This window comes from Schistocerca serialis, chromosome 3, assembly GCF_023864345.2.
Source record: "Schistocerca serialis cubense isolate TAMUIC-IGC-003099 chromosome 3, iqSchSeri2.2, whole genome shotgun sequence".
NCBI classification, from domain to species: Eukaryota; Metazoa; Arthropoda; class Insecta; order Orthoptera; family Acrididae; genus Schistocerca; species Schistocerca serialis.
The window spans coordinates 795,274,398-795,301,287 of record NC_064640.1 but is presented as its reverse complement, the minus strand read 5'-3'; the positions used below and the strand labels follow the sequence as shown (position 1 = coordinate 795,301,287).

General features: G+C 39.0%; 1 protein-coding gene across 1 annotated transcript in view; it reads left to right on the top strand.

Moving 5' to 3' along the window:
* The window catches only part of LOC126470637 (Fanconi anemia group M protein), a 243,069-nt gene that overhangs the window by 126,138 nt on the left and 90,041 nt on the right, over positions 1–26,890 (top strand). The window contains exons 10-15 of the mRNA XM_050098618.1: positions 4,974–5,119; positions 5,431–5,547; positions 9,050–9,181; positions 20,795–21,001; positions 21,126–21,225; positions 21,524–21,670. Of these exons, the coding sequence (XP_049954575.1) occupies positions 4,974–5,119; positions 5,431–5,547; positions 9,050–9,181; positions 20,795–21,001; positions 21,126–21,225; positions 21,524–21,670 (849 nt within the window). The remainder of the gene's footprint in view (positions 1–4,973; positions 5,120–5,430; positions 5,548–9,049; positions 9,182–20,794; positions 21,002–21,125; positions 21,226–21,523; positions 21,671–26,890) is intronic.

The following is a 26,890-nucleotide window of genomic DNA, read 5'->3' as shown; positions in this document are numbered from 1 at the left end:
TTGCCCATAGACTAGCTTGAATGGGAGCAATTACACCATTATCTTGCAATTCTTTCAATCCATTGGCTACTTTGTCTCTTAAAGCAATTGCAATGGGGCGGGCCCGAAAAAACTAGGCTGTGCATTGTCTTTCAATGTAACATGCACTACAAAATTATTAGCTTTTCCCGTTCCTTTGGAAAATAGTTCAGGAAATTCTTTAACCAAGCTAGCTACATTGTCTTTTGGCTCAAAAGCCAACACTGAAAGTACATTGTCTTGAATGCTAAGGCCAAACAAATCAAAGACACCTATACTCAATATGTTCTCACTGTCTTGATTTCAACACAGTCCTAGTGTGAGATTTGTACGGGGCACGCAAACTATACTGTCCAACCTCTGGAACTTCCTGTCCCTTGTAAGCAATGAGGTGCTTGCTAGTTTTAGAAAGGCACGGTGAGCCTAACTGTTTGTACGTGGCACAGTTAAGCAAAGTTTCTGTGGTACCTGTGTCTAACTGAAAGTTCACACGACGGCCAGCAATTCGTAATGAGACAAATAGTTCTTGAGAATGTCGTTGCACAGCGCCAGGGCCAGAAGGAGGCACAACCTTAATCTTACTTTTATCAGAACCTGTTGTAGTTTTAGAAAACCTGCTTTCACTGCATGTGCATGAGCCTGTTTTTTCTGAGAGCGGACAGAATTGGTGTTTTTGTGCCATTGCAAACAAACTGCTCGGACATGGCCTTTTTTTTTTCCACCTGTGTTACACGTTGCGTTACGTGATGGGCAATCCTGTCTTGAGGAGCAAAACATCTACATCAAGACTTCACTAAATTCACAGGCCTGTTTACATGTGTACGTGGCTGTCCACACAGCTATGTACATGCTCATTGTTGTGGCTGCTTGGGGCTATCGTGAACAAGAGGCGACTCAGCATGACAAATTGATTCCTAGTCAAATTTATTGGTCGACATGGCATCCGAATCTTATAGCTGTAAGATTTGGCATCCGAATCTTATAGCTGTAAGATTTACAAAACTTGGGGAAGTGATGGATCAGAGTACTTTAAGATCTGTTCCCGTATTCTATTATCTGGGACACTGAATGTTACGGTATCCCTAATCATTAAATCACTGTAAAAGGTGCCACAACTACACTTATATTTACACTTCCTTGTCATACCCGTTAATTCTGTGCACCACTGGTGATACATCTGTTCTGGATTTTTCTGCAAGCAAAAGAACTTATATGTAGCTGCAGCTATTTGACTTGCTGGTCATAGTACTGAGTTAATGCAGCGATTACTTTGTCATAGCTGAGTTTGTCAGGAGACACGGTTGGGAATAGCTTTTGCATTAACCTGAACACTGGTAACTCCGCAGCTGAAAGAAAGTATTGTAACTTTACAGTAATTTCAATATGATGAACTTGACAATGTGCTTGGAAATGTGTCCAGTATTCAAGCCATTCCTCCTCTGTGTCGTTAAATTGTCGGAACGTTGGTATACTGGTCGGCGGCACTCGCTGGGCTGGTTGGTTGGTTGGTTGGTTGGTTGGTTGGTTGGTTGGTCTGTTGTGTGGCCAACACAGCTTGTGCAGTGAGTAGTTGTTGTACCATCATCAGTAGGATACCAATTTGTTGTTTCTGAAACTGAAAAACTTGTATTAGATCCATCTGCAGCTGTAGCACGGGGGCAGGGGTTGGAGGGGGTGGGGTAGCCATGGTTTACACAAATACGTTATTGCAAAAAAGCAAGCAAAGCCTCCGCAAAGAGAAATTTGATTAGTTCTGCTGCTCCCCTCCTGTAATACGTACAAAAATACGATGACAATTGAGGAAATAGAAATGAGTACCCCTGCAGGCTAAAATACAAGAGAAGCAAGCAAAATCTTCAGCCAAGTTGATTAACTTTGATCGCAACTGAATTATCCTTGTTGCCACTGTTATATTCTTGTCACCACTGTAGTGTCCTCATCGCCACGTACCATAGGAATCGAGAGAGAGAGAGTTGTTTGGTGGCTGGTATCCTCTTTCTACAATACAATTGCACACATGTATTAACAGGGTTCTTTATTTACTGAAACAGATAGCTGCTACTTAACTTTGTGTCCATGTGTTAAGGTACAAGCTCTTCAATGTTAGCCCACATCAGCCTGACTGCTGGTGAAGCACAAGTCACACTATGCGATGAATGACAGATACCAAACTGGAGTGCGTGTTGGTGCGTCAGTGACAGAGCTAATGACGGAGCGCCTACTATCGATCTTCTTGCTACATCTTTTCTGACCAGTGTGCTGGCGACAGCTTATGCCATCACAACTACGATGACTCCTTTGATCACCAGTATGGGGTGTGTCCCTCTTCCCCATTACCTCCTTGAGTTTGCCTCCGGCTCTTGCTCCGCCAGCTTTTGAGCTGCCTGCAAATTTCCCGTTGGGTGTGAACCCTTCACCACCTTGGCTTCATGTGGCAGCCCGTTCCACCCAGGCCTTCATTCACTTTCTAAGCACACTATTCCAGCCTCACTCTATTGCCATAAGTTTCATGACCTTTGCACGGAACTCCGCGATAGTAACTTTGTGTATACTGACGGCTATCAGACTGACTGTGGTGTCAGGTGTGCCTTCATTATTTGCACGAACGTTTTCCTTTTTCGACTTATAGAACACTGCTCAGTATTTACAGCAGAGCCCTTTGCCCTGTATCAGGCCACACAGTACATCTGGCAACACAGGCGTTTCTATTGCATCATCTGCTCTGACTCTGTCAGTGCCCTTCAAAGCCTGTCTGCTGTACACCGTCCATCCTTTAGTGGAACGGGTCCAGGGAAGCTGTCACTTGCTCACTCTTGATGGAGCCACTGTGATGTTTATGTGGGTCCCTGGTCACATCAGTCTGACAGGAAACAAGACCACTGATGCTGCTGCCAAGGCTGCAGTCCTCATACCTAAGCCTGTTTGTTCTTACATTCCCTCTGATGATCTCTGTGTTGCTATCTGTCAGCAGATGATGTCACTTTGGCATCACCACTGGTCCTCCCATCATAGGAACAAGCTCCAGGTAATTAAGCCTCTCCCAGTGACTTTGACAACCTCTGCTTGGCCCTCTCACTGTGAGGAGATCATTTTAGCTGGGTTGCATATAGGGCACTGTCTTTTTAGCCATCGCCATTTGTTAAGTGTGTTCCCCACCACTTTGTGCTCATTGCACTCGACCTTTGACAGTCCATCATTTCCTGATGAAATCCCTTTTTTTTAACCACTTACATTCGTATTTGTGTTTGCCTTCTGAGTTATCAGCCTTTTTAGTGAACAACGCGTGGGCTGTTGACTGCATTTTACTTTTTATCCGTTTTAGCAATATGGCGAAGGCCATTTAATTTTTAGTTCAGGACCTCCATTGCTCTGTGGCATATTTTATAGACTTTTCTCCACGTCCCTGTTGTTAGTTGTCTTTTCTTTCATCAATTGGGATTAACATGTAGTAATTTTTAAACTCCTCTCTTTGTCTTCGTGCTCTACAGTTCTGACATGGGCACATAGGACCCTAGTTGTTTTTGTGCCCCAAGACAAAAAAAAAAAAAAACCTCCGATACATATCTGTGTAGCCTCTTTCAGGGGGAAGGGATGAACTTTTTTTATAATTGTCAATTTCTTCATTATTGGCAATGATAAATGTTATCTTTACAATGCACATTATATGTTCAACATCTATATAGGGTGTCCCAGGAGTAATGGTTCATACTCAGGGATATGACAGGAACAGCCATTCAATGCAGAAAAGTCTACTAAATATGAGCTCTAAAATGGACAGTATTACTGCTATGAGCACTTGTTCATCTTCACTGCTATGAAACACACATCTTCTGGTAAAGCTACTGTGAAACACATCTCTTCTACTGAACAAGTGCTTATAGCTCTTAAGATATAGTGTATATTTTAAAGTCCATGCTTACTAGACCTTTTTGCTTCCAATGATTGTTCCTGTCATATGCCTGAATATTGACCATTCTTCCTGGGAAACAACTGTATGTACTTAATAGACTGCAAAATATGTTTTTCCTGCTTTACAGAGGATAAAATTTAATTTTTTGCAATTTCCAATTTTTATTGTTTCTACTATAGTTTAGTACAATTGTTCATCAAATTTTAACTATGTTTGTCCAGTAATGTATTTATTTATTTACTCATCCAGGGTTCATCTGACAATGATATAAGATTTGTCATCATAAGACAATGAAAACAGATAGTGCAGAATATGCATGGACATCGATTATGTTTTTATGAGGATAGGACAGGTGATCAGCCATGGCCTTACTGAAGAACCCATTCCACATTTGCTTGAAATGATTAACGAAAACCTAAATCAGAATAGCCAAACAGTGCAAACTGCATCCTTCCGAATACGAGGCCAGTGGTCAAACAACTGAACTGTCTCATTCGATTACTCCATATTGTACAATGTTCTTTTGATCATATACAGTTTGCCCCAGATACCTAATAATATAAAATGTGGTTTATCACTACACAAATTACGGCCACCCACTGGTGACTCTTGCACCAGAAATGTGCACTCCTTACACTCCCTTGAGTGACTGAGGGCAATCAAGACCCCTGCTGTTCAACTAAGGAATTCTACCAGCAGCAGTAGTGTCACAGTCAGCCACTGACTCGCTCACTCTCTCATCTACTTCCTTATTGCCATTCTGAATGCAGATGCATCAGACCTGGCATGAAAATGTGCTGCATTTTCCATTATACTCGTTGAAATGAAAGTGCCCCCTTACACACATGTGCACCCCCCCCCCTCACACACACACACACACACACACACACACACACACACACACACACACACCAATCTTTTCCATGTTATATCAGATCTTGTAGTCTTCGGTATACAATTATGAGCAGTAAATTTGAAGACATCTTGCTGTTAGAAAATTTTGCTTTAAGCACTTGTTGTATACAGTCATCACCATCTGTTTCAGGAATACTGAAAGAAGACAAAAGCCAGCCACTTGTAAAAACAAAGCTCTCAAAATGTGATGCTTTGATTTCCTTAATAGAAGAAGTGGAACAGGGTCTTGGTGAACTCAAAATGCTTGATCCTAATTTACCAGCTTCCTCACAAAATGTATGTTTCCTTCCTCAAAATCAAAAGTACCAAATAAAGATAAGTATCAGTTAATCATAATACTAATTTCTAAGTACGTAAGAAAGTATGTTCAGCTCCATTCATAAGATGTCATTGTTGATAACTAAAGTAACTTGTTCGAAAAAGTGTGAGGCAAAAAGAAACCAGAATCTCAAAACAGTAATATTGCAGAGTAATGCAATTGGTGCCTATTGAAAAGTGAAGAATGCCATATGTAATTCGTCTGCTGTAGTGTTGATAGATGTTCATGAATGTTTCCATGTTTCTAAACTTCGTTTCTTTCATTTCAGAAACAAAAAGCACTACCATCACATCCAAAGTTTGAAAAATTGGAAGAATTACTTAAGGAGCATTTCTGTAAAACTGACAATACTGATTCCGACAGCAAAGTAATAATTTTTTGTCAGGTATGATCTCTCTCTCTCTCTCTCTCTCTCTCTCTCTCTCTCTCTCTCTCTCTCTGTGTGTGTGTGTGTGTGTGTGTGTGTGTGTGTGCGTGCTGGCAATTTAGTCTGCTGAAACTGTAAGTAACTGATGGCTTACCATTATCAGTTTCATATACACAGTGCGTCATTCTATTACTAGTGATGTTAGCATCAGTAGAGAAAATATGTTTCTTGAGGCTCTTCCAACAGATTAGTCATAGAAATTGTTGTTGGGCAAGATGTCAGATGTCGTCATGAAATTGCCACAATATTACATCAGCACAAGTGACCAACATATTCAGGTGTGATGAACATACTGCTGACTGTAACTGAAGCCTGACACTACCAAGAAGACCAAGTGGGAGACTTGCTGTGGTGTCACCGCCAGACACCACACTTGCTAGGTGGTAGCCTTTTAAATCGGCCGCGGTCCATTAGTATACGCAGGACCCGCGTGTCGCCACTATCAGTGATTGCAGACCGAGCGCCACCACACGGCAGGTCTAGAGAGACTTACTAACACTCGTCCCAGTTGTACAGCCGACGTAGCTAGCAACAGATCACTGACAAATAAGCTCTCATTTGCCCAGACGATAGTTAGCGTAGCCTTCAGCTAAGTCATTTGCTACGACCTAGCAAGCCGCCATTACCAGTGTATATTAAAATCGAGATTATATCTGTACAAGAGCGATGTACACCAATTATGGATTAAAGTTAAGTATTCCAGAAGTTATGTACAATTTTTGGCTACTATAATTCCTTGTCATTTTCCAGACCTCACGCCAGCCTGCATGAGCTTAAACACGTGCCTTTTGGCTACCCGTCCTAGTGGATTGGCTGTCGGGTCAGTCCACTACACTTGCCATACTCATACATGGGCACCAAAGATCAAAGACAGTATCTTAACTACAGAAAGGTCAGCACTTCTTTTCCTATGAGAGATTTCTGATATTATGACCTTAACAGCAGATAAAGGCAACACAACTGTCATCCTCTCCAAATCGATGTGCTTCAGCAAGATGAACCCACTATCAGATGGCTCTGCATATTGCGTACTAAATAAGTGCCCCAATGAAGAGCTTGAGAACTCCAGAAGAACATCTCAATCTCCAATGTTGTGACCAAGAGACTATGTACTCGGGCACCTGCCCTCTCAGACTCGAAGTATTCCTTAAACTTCATGAGCATGGCATACCACTTTGAACAATTGTGAGTAATGTTGAGGCTCGAACATAGTATGTGGCAAAACATCTGGCAGTGCAATTGAGCCCTTTTAGAAGGAAAATGCGAGCACCACATACAAAACTTCATTCACCACCTCTAGAACTTATGACTCACACCATCAGAAATATTCATAATTTTTGTTGTGGTGTCACTTTTCACTCGAGTACCATTCCAGGAATTGCTGCTGTTCATTGAAAAGAAACTGGAAGAGGAACTTCTAGATTTGTGTATATATGTACTCACTTCAACCTATTTTTTATTCAGTGACCAATACTTTGAACAGCCTAACAGTGTCACAGTGGGTCATCCTTTGTCACCTATTGTGCCTAATCTTTTTATGAAAGATTTTGAGACGAGAGCACTCTTGTTGGTGACGTTAAAACCTATGCTCTTTTGGCAATCTGTGGACTTACGTAATCTGGACCCACAGCACTGCATGCTCAAGGTGTTTCTAAAACATCTAAAATCTGGTTATTCTAACATAAAGTTTACATTTGTGATAGAGAAAAATAGTGAACTACCTTTCCTAGATGTGTTGGTGTGGAGGAAAGAGTCCTTGTAGCTGTCATACATCAGACAAACTTGTCACACCTTAAAGACAGAAGCATTGGACATTGACAGTACACGCATCTGGAGCAACCAGAGAAACCTGCAGTGGCCAAGCATTTTCTCAATGTGGGGCGCACTGTGGACTACAAAAGTACCTAAATTCTCTCATTGACCTCTTCGTACTGGGACAGCATACTTAATGAAGCAGCAAATTCACAGCTCGACAAATCTTGTGAATGAAGATACAGGTTTTCAACTTTGCTTGGCATGGGATACAGCAATGGCAATATTAATGTTGCAGCTACCACAGAGAGGAAAGCTTTAGTCAGCCAAGAGATGACACTTTGGTGGTGACTTAAATGTTCAGATTGCAATGACGAGAATAGTCACACCCCAGTGTGGACCTGTATTTGGGCATGCAGCTTCTGACAGAGGGCACTGGGGCAACCGACAGTGGTGCACAGTAGGAACAATAGCCTTTGTATCTGCAGCAGAGTCCTTGGTTCATCGTCTGACAGGTGGCATAGCTGTCCTTCTTGCTACTGATCAGGAAAACTCCTCTATTGGGCACTGAATTTGGTGCATTCACACCTGTAGCTTTCCTGCTTAGACTCACCTAAATAGAAAGCCAGTAGTGTGTTCCTCACACCTGAAGATTTCAATTTCTTGTGGTGATGAAATATTGTGTGAATTTCTCGAGGACATCCAATGTCTTGCCCAAGAACCATTTCTGCAGAGAAAGTATAAACTGAAAGAATTTTTTGTTTGATATGTAATGTGTGGTAAAATTACAGTCATATCATTGTTCTCAATAAAAATGTCACACTCAGTATGAAGTACTTACAGTACATTGTTGTGAAAGGTGAATAAAACTACGCATGCATGTGCATGCACTGTTGCACTCTGTATGAAGTTCTTATAGTACACTGTTCTACACATGCGTATGTGCATGCAAACACACACACACACACACACACACACACACACACACACACACACACACACACACACACTATTTTTCACCCATAATAATCACTACAGCAACACAATACCTATCATTGTATTTGCTCTGACGCAAAATGTTAACATATATGCCAAAATAGTTGCAACAGATACATGTGGTATAATGACATTTTAGGTTCACTTATCATGTGCTAAACTGCCTCCCCCGTCTGCATATCAACCCACCACTTGCTTTGCTGTCTGCATATCACTCTAGTGTTCAGTCATGAGAAACCAGAAGATGTATGTATTACTGACAATGAAGATATTTAGGTCAAAGAATCTATAACTATAAACCAGTATTATTTGCAAAAATTTACAGTATACATAATCTCATTAACAGCCTTTCTCACTTGGCTGTAATAGCAGCCACAATGGTGCAAAATAACAAATGCCATGGACACTAATGTGCTTCAACCAGTGCTTGTGCCACGAAGAAAAATTCTGCAATTAAATGTAAATATCGACATTTTTCTGCACTCAAGATAGCAGAAATAAGCTTAAATAACAAGTCACATAGACACTGACTTTTATTTTGAAAATCTAGAATTATTGAAACCCTACAAAGCTAAATTTTCGTGCGGGAATAAATTTAATTGCTAATATTTGTGGTGTCAATATTTAAAGGTTAAAATATTTATAAGTCTTGTTGTTTTAGTGACTACACACAGTTTCATCTTTCTTTACACATTGTATCTTCTTTTGACAGTACCGAGAAACAGTTATTGAAGCATTCAACTTGGCAAAGGTATTTGAACCTTTGATGAGACCAACTCCATTCATGGGTCAGGCAACTACAGGCAAAGTGTCTCATGGTATTACTCAGAAACAACAACTGCAGGTGTGTACACAGGGTATGTAAGCTATCCTAGAATATTAGATCATTTTCAGATAGATAGCTAATTTCTAAGTGTCATAATGGATGTTTCGTGCCATGTGTAAGTGATCCTGACTTTCCATAAATTAGAAATTTCAGACTGTAAACAATTTTCAAATGTCATTCCAGCCACTGCAGTATGTACATAATTTAGGGAACTGCAATAGCAAAAGTTGTAGTGAGGTGAGAGACAAAAAGAAAAAATTACTCTGAAAAATTCGAGGCATGGAGAGAAAGTCAGCAAAGTGAATTGTCATAAGGTGTATGTACATAAAAGTACAAAGAAACAGCAGTACGATGTCATAAGCGCCTTTTCTTATCCATTGGTGAAATGTTATTGACATTTTTAAAATGAAAATTTAAAATTATATTGACAATAGTGTGGTCAAGATTGCAATGCTTGTTTGGAGAAGTGTGTTAGCGTCCTCAGTAGTTATTAATTTAGACAACCACATGAAATCCACAGGCTGTACTTACTTGATTGCAATTCTCACACGATGGAAATGTGTCACAGGGTGCTGCATATGGAAGACCACACGGAACTGTGCAGTTTCCACTTGAGTTGCTATTAAGCAGATGTCTTTGATCTCTATTGAAGACTTCTGCTTTCATTGACCCTGTATATGGTTGTGCTAATCAAAATATAACATAGCAGTAGGTATTTTTTCACTACCTAGACCCTGCAAAATAAATAAATAAAAATATTAAAAAGTCTTCATGATACTGTAAAATTTAAAGAGGATTAACATTTCTGACTGTAAGATTAACATTGTTTTTTTTTTTAACTTTTTTTTTATTGTGTAATATGGAAATGTAATCGAGATCTGATCCCAGTGTTGACTGACGTGCTGCAAAATACTAGTTCTGTAATTGTACACTCTCAAAAGCCTTTGGTTGATATTACGTGACAATGTAGATGGTGGTTGTTTTTGCAATAAATAATAATTTTACTGCATTCCATTTTATCGTAGAGTCCCATAATTCACTAAGACTCTGGACTTGAATGTGGGTGGACTAGGGTCCAATTCCCCATCCAATCATCAGGCTCCCTGTGGTTTCCATAAATCACTTTCTGATAATACCAGAATGGTTCCTTTGGAAATAATTTCCTTATTCAATTATAATTTGTGCTCCATGTCTAAGGACCTCATTGCTGCAGGAACATTGAACTCCAGTCTTCCAGTCTTCTTCACTCAATAAAATCAGAAAAAGAAGTATGGACTGTGTAATCAGATATATCATGAGTGAATTAATATTCTTCAGTTACCTATCAGAAATGTCTACACGTTGATGTGATCTAAACTGCAATAAGCTCATAATATAAGTAAGCTAGTGAAGGAAACCATCCACAGAAATCATACCAGTGGTCTGCTGGAGATTACTGCCTTCTTATGTTTGAGAATGTCCTCCTGTTAATCACACAGCCTGTGGTTAAAAGCTTGCTCATGAGCATCCAGACACGCTGTTTCATTTGGTGCGGCCAGTGCTTGGTTGCGGAAGTACTGAAGGAAATTTTGTTTCATTGACAGTATTTTTCTGTGTTTCTGTTGGGTTGATCATTCAGTTTTGTGTACAAAATGGAAGTGCCAACTTGGTTATAATCCTGAAACCATAACATCAGTCAAGTGCGCCAAGAAAATATCCACAATCTTAATATGTCACACATAAGCAGAATGCTACTCGTGTGTAAAACTTCAAATCCAGTTATACAAAATTTATTGTTCACATCTCAATTTCTTTATCTATGTACAGGGTGTCCCAGGAGGAATGGTCAGTATTAAGGGATATGACTGGAATGATCACTTGAAGGAAAAAAGTTTAGTGCACATGGCCTCTTAAATGCTTACCTTAACAGCTATGAGCACGTGTTCATCTTTGCTAATGTGTCGTTCTACTGAAAAAGTGCTTAGAGCTCTTAAGTTATGCATTGTAGAGGCCTTGTTTACTAGACATTTTTGCTTTAGAATATCTGTCCTGTCATATTCCTGAATACTGACAGACTGCCATTGTTGAATCATAACACAAGGGAAAAATTAATAAAGTGTATCATGTCAAAAATAGGACTTAAGCATACCAAGCAATCATTGTATGGATTTTAGCCTTGTGTTTTGATCTGATGATGGGAGCCTGTTGAAATGCAGTATGTATGTGGACAAAACAAGTGCGACCCAGACAGTTAATTTTGTGTAAGCACTTCATCGTGGTCACCAACAAATTTTTCTGTCTGTCTTTAACCTAAACGTCATCTCACAGTGATGTGGGGATTCACCAGGAATGACACGTGGTTCAGATTCCACATTAAACTGTAAGTTCCCTTTCCCTATTAGGATTACTAAGGAAAGTTAGAGGCACACAAGTTACCAGAGTGCTGCCCAGTTGAAAGACTTGCTCCAGGATATTGAGTCACATGGAATTATTATTGTCCTACTAAAACAATGACTCTGATCAATAGATAAAAGGGTTAGTATAACAGAGTCACAACAGATTTAGTTTTCTATCTCTCATATTTTTGAGTAAGTACATCATTTATAACAGACTTTCTCTGGACACCAACTCCAGAACAACCCCCCTTTCCTCTGTCAGGATCTTGCTGTTCTTCATCCCTCCCTCCATCTTTTTTATGATTGCAGTAGAGTTTACCAATTACAGTTCTGTAACCCCACTTTGATTATTTTCCTAAACTTTATGTTTCTACTTATGCACCCGTCATTTATCTTCCTGTGTAACACTTGGAACAGAAATATACACGGTACATTTCCATCTACAAGCCGCCACTCATTCAAATCCTCTAGATTTCTACCCTTACAATCTGAATAGATCACATTATAGAATGAGAGTATTCTAGTTATTAATTAAGTTGAAATTTATTGAAGTTAAATTACGTGATTATAATTATTTGATTTTGTACTCATTGTTAAGATTATTCCTAAAGTATTACATGCATGATTCATTTATTTTATATGTATTCCATAAATCCATAAAACATTCTCACATTGGATGTGGAACGTGCTGTTGCAATTCTTATAAATAGTTAGTTGTACATCACATAATAGTGAAAACTTGACCAAACTACAATGACGAAAGATGTCATCTGTAGTACAGGTTATTGAGCCCACTTGGCATCATACAAAAAGGTTGATACCTATTAATAATTCATACACAAACTCCTCAATGACTAAATGACAATAATTATATTTCTGTAATAGTTATAATAACTTTCAAAAAAACATTAAACTGTTTGAGAACGCCACTTATTTGATAAACTTGCATGAGCAGCCTCTATTAATGAGTAGAAAATGTATCAGAATCTGACTTAATTTACTTTCAATACTCAATTAAAAATTTTAGCTGCAGTGTAGTTTACACTTTATTGCACAGTGGCAGGTTTTATTTTTGTCAACTCAATTTATATTATTATCATGTTTGGAGACAGGTGGACTTTCACATGCTTTGCAGAGAGTAGGTTTCTTTAGAAGAAAGCATATGAAATAAAGTGTGTATAAGGAAGCACTGCCAAGTATTCCCAACAGTCCATACAATTGGAAATAAGATGCTCTTGGACTTATTCACAAATGATTGTAATCTCTCTATTCTGGGCAATGAAGATATTTTGAGGGTTGGGGTTGGGTTTGGGTTGTTTGGAGGAAGAGACCAAAGAGCAAGGTAATCGGTCTCATCAGATTACAGAAGGACAGGGAAGGAAGTTGATGATGCCCTTTCAAAGGAACCATCCCGGCATTTGCCTGGAGTGATTTAGGGAAATCACGGAAAACCTAACTCAGGATGGCCGGATGCGTGATTGAACCATTGTCCTCCTGAATGCGAGTCCAGTGTGATAACCATTGCGTCACCTTGCTCGGTTAAGATATTTTGAGAAAGAGGCAACTTATCCTTGGAAATAAATTTCTAAGACATATTAGTTGAAAGGTAAATGATAGTAAATTAGTTGATGACTTAGAAAACCAGCTTATTGGTGTCTGTTGTAATGATATCTGTTAAATATTAGCTTCTCATCATCACAATGAAAGACATTTGTCAAATCTTATAAGAAACCCCCTTGGAAAACAGTACTTGTGCAGTTGTTTGTAGAGGTCATTTACAAATGTGAAAAGAGGCTGTTCAGTTATACTTTTTGTAGAAACCCAAACCACCTTTTGTTAATAATGCCTAAATAGTTAAGATGTTTGACAATCTTTACAGGAAATAATTTTTTGGAGTTTTGAAAGCGCAGCTGAAAGGGAAACTGGTCTGCAGTAGTTTTATATTTGTGGCATCACTTTTTGTGGAAAGAGGTTTTACAGTGGAATATTTTGCTCTCTCATAAAGTCTATCCTATGCCTACATATAAAGGGTGTCTTTCCTAAGAATCATCAGACGCATTTTCTCTGGGGTTTCAACAGATATTTGCAATTCAGAACTGCGCTGCTGCTATGGTCGCAGGTTCGAATCCTGCCTCTGGCATGGATGTGTGTGCTGTCCTTAGGTTAGTTAGGTTTAATTAGTTCTAAATCTAGGGGACTGATGACTTCAGATGTTAAGTCCCATAGTGCTCAGAACTGTTTGAACCATTTTTTGAAAGTGTCAGTTTTTTCCCGTTAGAAACAAAATTATTTTTAAAGTGGAATTTTACTTGCCCATTCAACAGAACAGTCCCAAATTAGTCCAGTGCAATATTAAGAGGGACAGTAAAATGCTACTACCACGCAGAAGCGCACTACTCAGTCACTGCTGGAGTACTGCTTATTCCTTGTGTTTTACTGTTCCTGTTAATATGTATGAGTAAAATGAATATTCCAGCAGACTAATGTGGTAGTGCTGAATCGAGTAGGTGCGTAAAGTTCCGATTTAAAAATTAGTGTTTGAAACGAAACAAACTAATGCATTCTGTTGATGCTGGGGGTTCTATGAAAGACATGACAAGCAGGATTTGTTTGGGCAAACAGTAACTACACTTCACAGAAATGAAATTGCAAATATCTGCTAAAATGCCAGAGAAAATGCACTTTACGACTCTTATGAGACACCCTGTATATTCCTCAATCCATGCACGGCATAGGGTACATAGTTCCAAGATTATTGATATCCTTTCCTATTGTACATGCATACTGAAAGAGGAAAACATGACTGTATATATGCCTCTGGACACACTCTAACCTCATTCTTATGATCACTGTGCAAGATATACAGTGATGGCAGCAGAATGACTACACAGTCTTTGAATACAAATTCTCTAAATTTATTCAACAGTGTTTCATGAGAATTACATCATCTTTCCTGCAAGTATTCCCATTTAACTTCTCTGCACATTCCTGTTGCACTTTTGTGTGGCCTACACTGACCTGTTACAATCCTAGCAGTGTGTCTCTGAGTTAGCTTGAAGCCCATGTACTCACACAGTATTCTATTTATTTCTCTAGATCAGGTTTTCAGTGGGTTATTTGAGATATTGTCAAATCAAATACTAGGTCTCTCTCCTATAGGTTGTCGGGTGCATTTTCTGTGGTGTTAAGCCAGATATGTGTAATGTAGTTTTGGCACTGTATAATTGGAATCAGCCGAAACAAATACTGCTCATCATGTCTTTCATATGATGCCTAGTGTTGGCAGAAGGCATCAGTTTGTTTCTCATTGTGAGCTAAATGATTTTCAAAATGGAATTATACTTGCCCATTTGATTAAGTGGTCCAAGATTAGTCTAGTGCAATATTCACGATATCAGTCTGTATTAACAGGGCAAATATACAGGGTGATTCAAAAAGAATACCACAACTTTAGGAATTTAAAACTCTGCAAAAGGCAGAGCTAAGCACTATCTGTTGGCGAATTAAGGGAGCTATAAAGTTTCATTTAGTTGTACATTTGTTCGCTTGAGGCGCTGTTGACTAGGCGTCAGCGTCAGTTGATGCTAAGATGGCGACCGCTCAACAGAAAGCTTTTTGTTTTATTGAGTACGGCAGAAGTGAATCGACGACAGTTGTTCAGCGTGCATTTCGAACGAAGTATGGTGTTAAACCTCCTGATAGGTGGTGTATTAAACGTTGGTATAAACAGTTTACAGAGGATGGGTGTTTGTGCAAAGGGAAAAGTTCTGGACGGCCGAGAACGAGTGATGAAAATGTAGCACGCATCCAGCAAGCATTTGTTCGCAGCCCAGGAAAATCGACTCTCAGAGCTAGCAGAGAGCTGCAAATTCCACAATCAACTGTATGGAGAGTCCTACGAAAAAGGTTAGTTATGAAACCTTATCGTCTGAAATTGGTTCAAGCACTGTCTGCAGCTGATAAGATTAAAAGAATCGATTTCTGTGATTTTATCCTTGCTCAAATGGAAACAGATGAATCTTTCGTTTCAAAGATTGTGTTTAGTGATGAAGCAACTTTCCACACTAACGGGAAAGTCAACCGTCACAATGTCTGTGTATGGGGCACTGAGAATCCGCGGGAAACAACTCAGTATGAACGTGACTCGCCTAAGGTGAACGTTTTCTGTGCCATTTCAGCCAATAAAGTTTTTGGTCCCTTTTTCTTCGAAGGTGCTACTGTAACTGGACTACAGTATCTGGAGATGTTAGAGAATTGGCTGTTCCCTCAGCTCGAACAAGAAGCACAACAATTCATATTTCAGCAGGATGGAGCGCCACCACATTGGCACTTATCTGTCCGTAACTACCTGAACGTCAACTACCCGAGGCGATGGATCGGCTGCCAGGCAGCACATGACAGAGCACTTCATCACTGGCCTCCAAGAAGCCCTGATCTTACCCCCTGCGATTTTTTCTTATGGGGGTATGTTAAGGATATGGTGTTTCGGCCACCTCTCCCAGCCACCATTGATGATTTGAAACGAGAAATAACAGCAGCTATCCAAACTGTTACGCCTGATATGCTACAGAGAGTGTGGAACGAGTTGGAGTATCGGGTTGATATTGCTCGAGTGTCTGGAGGGGGCCATATTGAACATCTCTGAACTTGTTTTTGAGTGAAAAAAAACCTTTTTAAATACTCTTTATAATGATGTATAACAGAGGGTTATATTATGTTTCTTTCATTAAATACACATTTTTAAAGTTGTGGTATTCTTTTTGAATCACCCTGTATATTAAAAAACAATGATTCTCTAGAGTTCTCTAGTGGTTATGGGATTACAGGTTATAAGAACTTGTTGCTTGAAGATAACTGTTGCCTCAGCAAGAACTGACCTACAACCTGTCTGCTTAGTTACACTTACAAAGTGGTCATTAAAAATCTTTGTGATCTCCTGCTTAGTATTCATTTTATTATTACTAATTGTTAGAACTTCTTATACACTACTGTAATATCTGTAGGTCACTCAAAAACAACATATCCCGTGTTTCTTTAAGTTTTCCTAGCAGATCAAATACTCATTAATCTTTCAGGCATGCATCTGAAATATTATTAATTTTTGCTCCAGTATTTTGGCTGACAACTTCTCAGCCATTCTCAAGGCCAGTCACTTGCAAGTTTTTTTAATCACCTTACACAATAATGTAAACACATGTGTCAGAGATAACACTGTTGGTAACAATGGGCATAAAGTTTTATCTATGACTGATGCTCTGTCTGCTAACAGTGTTATCCCCGACGCATGTACGTTTACCCCACAGTAATGTGTAGAGTTACTTAATATACTTGCAAGTCACTCACCTTGAGAACTGCTGAAAGATTTTTGGCCAAAATATCGGAATGGGAATTAATAATATCCTGAATGCATATCCGAGAGATGGTGGAAAATCTTTTGTTGTTAAAAAACTAAACTAAACTAAGCACAACACATCTAATAGAGTGCCTTCATACATAACACAACAAAAGCTCCCCAGATGACTTTGTCGCAACTTAAGTGTTATTAGGATTTATCACAATATTGAAGGCTCTATAGAAAGTTACTCCTGTGTCACTTCTTATTACATCCCGCATACTTTTGACTTTATTGCCCAAACTCGTAATTCTGTCAGACAAACTCAAGAACTGTATTTAGAATTATACTGTTGTTTTTTATGTCTGTAGGAATCTGTGCCTCTGTAACCTGTTCCTTGAAGTGCATGCTGTACATTCTTTTTGGAAATACCTTTTTTAAAATGGGTTGCAATGTCATTACTAATGAGTTATGTTTAGAATTTATATTGAGTTCTAAATAAATGGACTTCCAGTCAACTTTCTGAAAGCGCTGTTTAAATCTTTGAACTGTTAATTATTTATGAACCTACTTGTTCTCTGAGCAGTCCATTGTATTTGCAGACACATTGTGAATACAGTCGTGGCTGTGACCATTCGTCTGACATATCAAAAAGACCATTTATAACTTATCTGATAGCAATATTGTTTTAGTATCCAACAGTTATTTGGATCCGTGTTGGATACTAAAACAATATTGCTAGTCTGCCTACTTGGCTGAGTGTTAATGTGCTTGCCTACCATGCAGTAGGCCTGTGCTCAATTCCCGGCTGGGTTGGAGATATTCTCCGCTTGTGGACTCAGAGTTGTGTTGTTCACAGTATCATGTCATCCTCATCACCAGCACGCAAGTCACCCAGTGTGGCGTCAACTGAAATAAGACTTGCAACTCAATGGCCGAACTATCCCAGTTGGGGCTTCCCGGCCGACAATGCCACATGATCATTTCATTCCAGTGATTTGGATTCTGCACCCAGCCTGTGTATCAATTTGGAGGAAAAGTTAGACATACTCAGACTTCATAGCACAGCTGTAGCTCACTCCACAGCCACTGTGGGCATATCATATGAACAAATCCACTGATGTGAGAGTACCAGTAAATACCGCAACCCTGCACCTGTCCCTCAATTCCTCACAGTTCTCTGAACCCTTCAGTATGCACCACTGATAGCAGATTGACTTACCTTGCCTGTGTTTACATTTTTTTTATTTGGTATTGCTCCCTGGACTGTTCTGTGCATGCATACAATGACATTTTCTACTTTTTGGACTTAGCATCTGGCCAGCTGTGTGCTTTGTGAACTACTCAGTCATCATCCACAGGAACCACTTGTTTATTACACCAGTCTCTGTGTCACCATTAGTGCAAGTGATCATGAACTGTCTGCCTCATAGACAGAGTATGAAAGAAAGTGGTGACAAGGAAGTTGTGGCCACATAAGTTGAAGTTGCAACAGAAGCAGCCGGGAGAGCAACAACAGCAACAGCAAGAAAAACAGTGAGAATTCCAACACCAACAACACAAATTGCTGTGACAACTACTGCAAAAACAGCAACAGTTTTCATATGCAATATCACCACCACCCCTCAGCCATCCGCTTACTTTGACACTGCAAATGATAGTTGGGAGATCTATTTACATTGTTTTGCTTTTCACAGCAAGGCAATTCAAATGACTGACCTACAGTATAACATCAGAGTGCATTTTTACTATCTTCTAGTAATAAATTGTTCGAAGTGATGCAAACACTATACTCACTCACAGACCCCAGCAGTTTGAGCTTTCTGATGTTTTTGGTTTGCTGACTGACTAATACGGCCATGAAAAACCACACAGTTGTGGCTAGGCTCAAATTTAATTAAGTTTTTAAGTGATGTAAGCAAACATATGCAGCATGGGCAGCTGACTTATAAGGCTTAGCACACAGCTGTGATTTTTTTCCTGTAAACAATGTGACTCAGTGTATGCGGAATTATTAGAGTGTGATGTTATTATGCTTCTAGCTCCTGATGGAGAAGTTAATGTGAAGGGTTTAGAGTCCTGTAGTTCAACTCTGAGTGATGTACCAAAGCTCACAAAGTACAGCATCAGTGCAAGCAATGTTTAACAATACTACCGGTGTATTTCTTCTTAGCAGTAGTAGTAGCCATTGTGCTATATAATCAACTGATGACAACCAATCAATGTTGTCATCTGATTTATTGATCACCCGATCGTCTGGTAGTACGACGAGATGGTATTCAGTAGTCAGAGTAGTAGTTAACAATCCACCATCGTCATTGTTGGTAGATGTGCACAAATGGAAGTGCCTTAACCACTGTCAGTATATTCCATAGTGAATGGAAACTCATACAAAAGTTTCCTCCATGTCTTTACCTTGTCCCAGAGCAGTTAGTATAATCAAATTATGGTAAGACTGTGGCTCAAGGTATTGACAACATCACTGCCTGTTTTGTGATGCATACCACAAACTAGGGCATTAGCAAGACCTGTCTTGGCTGGTGGGCAAAACAAGCAACAGTTGCTAGCACATTGCACTCTTATCTTGCCAGTGCCAATGTCTCCATGGTACCAAGTTTCACCGATCCCAAGCCCCTCATTTTACTATTCGGTTCCCGCTTGAAACTTCACTGTAAGGTAGTGCAGCAGCTGCAGTGTTTGGACATTCTTCCATAGTAACTGTAATTGTGATATGCATAATAGGCCCACTATACAAATGTGAACACACGTTTGCACTTCCCTTGTTGCCCAGCTACACAGTCTGACATGCACAAAGTGCTTTGTTGTGCCATAGGCACCAATCAGCAACACACCCTCAACAAATTCCCAGTTATGGAATGTGAAGTAGCAACAGAAAAATGTTGTGATCTGCTGTTTCACATGGTGGTGTCTGCTGTGCACTGGGATTGGCCAGAGCACTTGTCTAAAGGCGAAGACCTAGCATGGCACAACATATTTGTATTACGACATTGGATTAACATAACTAATGGTGTCTTATGATTAGCTGTGGTCAGATGTTATCGCGGGGTGGTAATTCCACCTGCACTTCATTCCCACATACTGAAGCTACTCCACATGGCACATAGAGGAATTTGCAGAATGAAGACAATGGTGTGATATCTCGTGTACTGGTCCAGCATTGACACCACCATAGAAGACACAGTCCAGAACTGCCAGGGTTGCACCCACAACCAATCAGCCCTGGATCAGCATTTCAACCCTTGGCTCCACCCTGATCACTGTTAGGACTGTAAAGATAGTGGTATTGAGCACCTGACAACAACACTGTTCCACCAAGTCCCAGATTCTGAAACCAAACAGATAGCCAGGATCTTCAAAACCCAAATACCTGAGATAATGATTACTCCTTCCGATTTGGAAAAGCACTTACCAGTTTCCTTGCAACATACCAGTCAGCTCCTGTAAATGGATGTCGTCGAACCAAAATATGACATAGATGCAGGCCTTGCACACTCTGTGACCTGCTGTGCCTGACCCAACAAGCCCACCGGACCATGCGCACAGTCTTATTACTGCGGGGTATCCCGTGTGTGGGTTTGCACAAATGTTTGATGTTTCAACTGGCCAGGACCAATAAGCAGACATCGAAATCAGTTCCAGTTGCATCGAAACGTATTTTGTCTTTAACAGATTGTAATCCATTGGGTTCACAAAATTTTCATCATTGAAATATAGTGTTAATTTTACTTTCATTATTTTTAGTGATCTTTCCTTTTTCATTTTGTATTAGTAAGTCTTGCATTATCACTGCTATTTTGAAGTTGTGGAAAGATTTTTTTAAATTTTTGTCCACTTTTATATATATATTATCTGTTTATACTATAATGTTTATTAATTACTCTGTCTCTTTATTCTGTTAATCAGGTGATGGAAAAATTTCGATCAGGTAGTTTCAATATCCTGATTTCTACATGCGTAGGGGAAGAAGGTTTAGATATTGGTGAAGTGGACTTAATCATATGTTTTGATGCACATACTTCTCCTGTTCGACTTATGCAACGCATTGGAAGAACAGGTCGTAAAAGGGAAGGGAAAATAATTATGCTCATAACTGATGGGGCTGAGCTACAGGTCAGTGTGAACTTTTTAAAGCAACCGCTACATGACTCTTCCTACTGAGCCAAGTTTGAACATACGTTATTCACACCAGTCAGATATTTTTCTTCATGTTGTGTTTCTGTTGTTGCAATTTTAGCGCTACAAAAGAAGTTTGCATCAACAGGATACAGTAAGTAAACACATAATAGACAGCCGAATGGTCTTGTGTCCCAACAGTCCACGTATGGTGCCTACAGGTAAATCTATGTAGGAAATAATTTATTATTGTAACAATCAACTATTAATTTTACCTGATCAATTTCTAGTATTGTGGGTATCTTCTAACCATAAGTAATGACATGCACTCCTTAACAAGAGGTATTGTATCAAATTACTGTCTTGTAAAGTAGCTTACTGAGGAATCTTTTAAATGGAATAAATAAAAACTTGTGAAATAAGTTTTTTTTTGTTTGTTTAATACATTATATTAACAGAATGCTAGCGCTATATGTAAGTTTTAAATCCAATTTAAACAATTCATGTTTATTGTTGCAGGTCTGAATCCTAAGTGCCATGAAATTATAATAAGAGTTAACCAGGTAGATGAGAAAGTAACCGAGAAAGCTGTGAAGAAGGGAAAAAGAAAACCAAAAACAATGGACCTGAAAACTATGTGGGCTAAATCATTCAAGAAATTTGGAGGTGTGTTAAGAAGTAAAGCATTAAAAAATTATTATTATTATTATTATTATTAATTCATTCAGGTTTGTGTCACAGTTGTATACAATTTCTTGGTGGTAACTGGTTTTGAATGTTAACATTCATTCTCGGTCATTGCCTGCTTTTTAAGTGTTTGTTAGGGCTCTATTCCACTGATAGACTCGCATAACATCTACATGTTACAGATCCACATAACAATAGTGGTCCTACAATTTTTAGTATTGGCCTTTGATGTGAGATAGTATGTTGACTGTACTGTATAGTCATACCACTGTTGTTATGTGGATCTTTATTGTGTAGATGTTACACAAGTGTATCAGTGGAACTGTGCTCTAAGAAACACTTGAAATGCAGACAGTAGTTTGAAGTTAATGTTAAAGTTCAAAACTAGTCACCACCAAGAAATTATACACGACTGTGAAAGAAATCTCAATAAATAATAATCAAATTTAAATTTATGGTCATTTTACTTACAAAATATTGAAATTTACATAAAATAATAACTAATAGCATTATGCAGGTGTACTCCGTTAACTATAGTTTTTTGACTGATTAAAAAATTTGAAAGATGGGATTGTGTGTGATGCACACAATCAGTACCTGTATGCCTTTAATAGCTGACAAACTGCAAAATGCTAAACATCCACCTGATGCCATGGAAGCTTATGATTCTCCACCCACTTCTCCATGTTAAAGCTATTAGATTGTCAAAATCACCAGACTGGAGGCCAATCAGCACATTACCTGCGATATCTAATGTTGGAGTAAACTGTTCATGAACAGCTGATGGATTACCTGGAAACTTTTCATATCCATACTAAATATCAATCAGTCTTCTGAAAACACCATAGCATGGCAACTGCATCAATCAAACTGATTGAAGACATCCAGCATGCCATGGACAGAGATGAAGTGCCCATTTTAACACTGCTTGATTTCAGCAAGACTTTTGCACTATTGATCTCAGTGTGAAAGTGAAACAGGTGAATTTCTCAAACAGTGTAATTCTGTGGGTCAACAGTTATCTCAAAAACAGATGTCAGTCAGTCATCTGTGATTCAAAGAAGTCATCATGGAAGCTTGTGCTGTCTAGAATCCACCCATGTTAAGTCCTTGGTACATAGCTTCTCTCACTGTATATCAAAAATATTTCATATATTCTTCATCCTTATAACTGCCACTTATACATTGATGCCATCCAGGTGTATCAAAGCTCTAGCCCTAAGAAATTGTTGCTGCTCAGGTGTGAATGACAATCTTCATTCAGTATAATGATGGCCACCAAACCTGCATCTTAAACCAAACCTTGAGAAGTAACAAGTCATCCACATATAACATTAAAAGTCTGTAAGCAGACATTTTTGTGAAACATTAACTCCAATACTTCTTAATGGTATACAGCTACCATTTAAAAATGGGTAAAGACCTCAGTATCATCTAGGATAAGCATCTACATTGGGAAAACAATCTATTCCAGCATGCAGGACATCTGTCTCCTGCCTACATGCAGCTCAAAAATTTAAAACAGTATCTCCACGTCAAATTAGACAAAAACTGGTTCAGTCTTTAGTACTACAAATCTTTTCTGCTGAGATGTAGTTCAACATAGCACAAATTGTGAAATCTCTGTATGACTGCAGCTAACTATGAATGCTTATATAAGATATATGTGTAACATTTTGGTAATTGATTACGTAAGCCCTTCCTATGTTCAGGTAGGTTCAACGAAACTGGATAGGTGACACGATTTTCATGTGCTTCGTTTACGTCATCAGCTTCTTAGTTGCTTGTGTTCTCAATACATCTCTTCACAAATCAAATACCTATGATCAGTCTGTAACTGCAGTACCAGATTGCATACATCCAACATCTTGGCTGTACCATTGCATAACATTAAGTCTTTATGTATCTCGATATAAATAAATAAATATCAGTTACATGAACCACACTATTCTTTCCAATGAAAATAATTAATTATTGATAATATAATGTAAATGGATAGATAAAAAATCTACTCATCAAGCAGTGGCAGGGAAGTACACATGTGCAAAAGGATTTAAGTTTTATAAACTTTCGGAGCCAGTGGCTCCTTCTTCTGGAAGAAGAGTTGAAGGGGAAGGAAGAGAGGTGAATGGAAAGGTCTGGAGAGGTTTAGGGAAGGGATACAATTCAGAAAAGTCACCCAGAACCCCGGGTCAGGGTACTGCACCAGTACGGTATTCTTTCCGTTATACAAGAAATACAACCTGATCAGTTTCAGACTAGGTGCCCCAAATTTTAATATCTGCCAGGTTTCAGATATTAAATAAAGGAAAAGCCAGCTTACAAGCCAGCAAGCACTTAATCACATGATTCTCATTTTTGTGCGAGCTCTAGTTACAAAGTTAACAGTTCAACAGTGTTTATGCAATCAGTTATTAAAAATATTACATTTATAATATTATTTGTTGACAGTGCTTCATAACTTTCTTCATATTAAGAGAAATTAGTATTTGGAACACCAGTAAGCTACTTTTTGAGTACGATGTTTATCAGTCTCAGGTTTGTCATCATACCATTCTCAAATCAACATATGAGTAATTATTCTCAAAAAACCTTATAAGGATAATTTGTTATGTGTCATATCCGGTCTGGTAATCTTTGTGTTGTCTTCCACATTGTTGTTTGTGTAATTAATATGATAATCATGATTAACAAAGTGCTTATCACTCATATCATGCCGATGTACATCCATATGTGAGGCTCACAGGAGTGGGGCCTGTACCAACAGATGTGGCTGCCCAGATACCAATTGCCTGCTGTCTGACTTCTTAAATGATATCCATAAGCCAATTCCTTCATTGCCTCTCCACCATCCCTACCCCATTACCACCTAGCACCCTACTTGTCACTGCTGTTGCCACTTCCCTATACACACACATCTCTTATGCTCTTGACCTTCCCAACATCAGGCGCTACCTCCCCGAACTCCCTGCCAACTCCAAAAACAATACTTCATTTCTGATTTGTGTACACATAAGCATCTATATCATTACCCACGACTGCATCTCGTGTTAATGGGCCATATAAAGAAATCCTTCCTAGCCACCAAGATCCTAAGTCCCTAATACTATTGAGGTTAATTGGTCATATTTTAATGAGTTGCATCCACGGCAAGGACACTGTATTCTCATTCATTAAAATGTTCTGTCCCATGTACTTTACCTGGCTGCCGTCCGCCTACTTAGCTGGCTGGTAACGTACTCGCCTCCCATGCAAGCGGACCCTGGTTTGATTTCCAGCCAGGTTGGAGATTTTTCTCCACTCAGGGACTGAGTGTTGTGTTATTCTCATCATTATTTCATCCTCATCTCCGGCATGCCCAATGTGGCATCGGCTGAAATAAGACTTGCACTTGGCGGCTGAACTTCCCAGGATGGAGCCTCCCCCCGGCCAACGATGCCATATGGTCATTTCCATTTACCTTGCTGGCCTCATCCCAGTGTGACACCTTCCAGGATGTTGGCTCCCCTCTGGGTAGCTTCATAAAACCTCCATCCATATAAAACGTACTAACCATCAATAATACCACAGTTTGATACCTTCCATCCCTCTTACACTAAAAAGTCTCTCGCAGTGCAGTCACTCGCAGAGGTACATCTTCAGTGATGAACAGTCCTTTGCACATTCTGACTGACTTAATGAATCCTTCACAGACAGCCACTATCCTTCCTCCTACACCAAACTTAATACAGAAACAGCTCTATCATGCTACATTCATGAAACCTTTTGTTCCTCCAGTCACCCTCGCTTATCAGCTTAGATGAACTGGTCCAGAACAGCTTAACTAGATGCTCCGCCAGGCCTTCAGCTACATTTTGTAATGTCTTAAAAGGAGAAACATGCTTCTAGAAAATGCTTTCCGTGTTTCCAGAAGTGCTATTATGCCACCCAACAATCCATATGACATACCTGGCACCAGCCTTGCCTCACTGATTATATCCTTGTGAAAGATTTAGGTATAATACCTGTTACATCCACCTACTCATTACCATATGTTATGGACTATAGGATGCTATGTACTATAACACACACCTTAATTTTTCATCAATTTCTTTAAAAAATAATATTTTTAACATTTTTATTATTAGATTGAAAAGACAGACTTAAAAAATTCTTTGCTTATAAAATCAAACTGACCTTTAAAATCTCTTAAAATTGTCATGTGAACTTTCTTTTTCTTCTTCTTCTTCTTCTTCTTCTTCTTTGTCGTCATAGTCTTTACTGCCATCAAGAGTGTTACTTATGTCAGACTTCTTGAAAGATTTAACAATAATGTCTTCTCTCACTCTAGATCATGACTGTTTTATCCAATGACACACTTGTTTGATTGTAGGTCATTTTAAAGCTCCATTCAGCGTGAATTCATGTTGGACTTCGTCCATCATCCATTTGTTCCATTCCTCTCTCATATACACTTCAGATGGTTTATTTGTCGAGATATCAAAAGGTTGTAATTGTGAAGTAAGTCCTCCTGGAATAACAGCAAGTTCTGTATTTCCCCTGTTCCGCTGTCTCTATTACTCTTTCACATAATTTTTCAAATGAATACTAAACTGATCTCAAACAAGAAGAGAACTCTTCTTCAGTAAAGCACCTTTCCTTCTCTCCCACACTCAGTTAATCCATAATTTGATACCAGCCTCGTCTACCCACCCCTTATCATGTAAGTGAACACCACCACTTGGCAGTATTTCAGAAGGTTTTGGCACTGTTTTGTGCATGAAAATGATCACTGGATTAAGTTTAGTACCACCAGCGCAACATGAAAGGACAACAGTGTAGTGGATTTTTTCATGTCCACTTGTTTTTACACTTACAGTTTTAGCACCGTTCATGGCAACAGTTCTGTTACTCGGCACATCAAATATCAGAGGAGTTTCATCCATATTTGTTATTTGGCTTAGTTCCACACTGATTTTCTTTCGATGTTGAACAATAAAGCGATGGAAAGATAATATTATTTCTAATATTTCTTCATACTCTTGTGGCATTTTCTGAGATATTTTCATTTTGGGTTGCATGGTAAGTCCATGACACTTCACAAACCTGTAGCACCAGTCAACTCCACCCTTAAAGTCTATTAAGTTACTCTGTAGTGCTAGCTTATGAGTATGTATTTGAACCATTTTTGTCTTAATTCCAATGCCATTTTGACGGTGT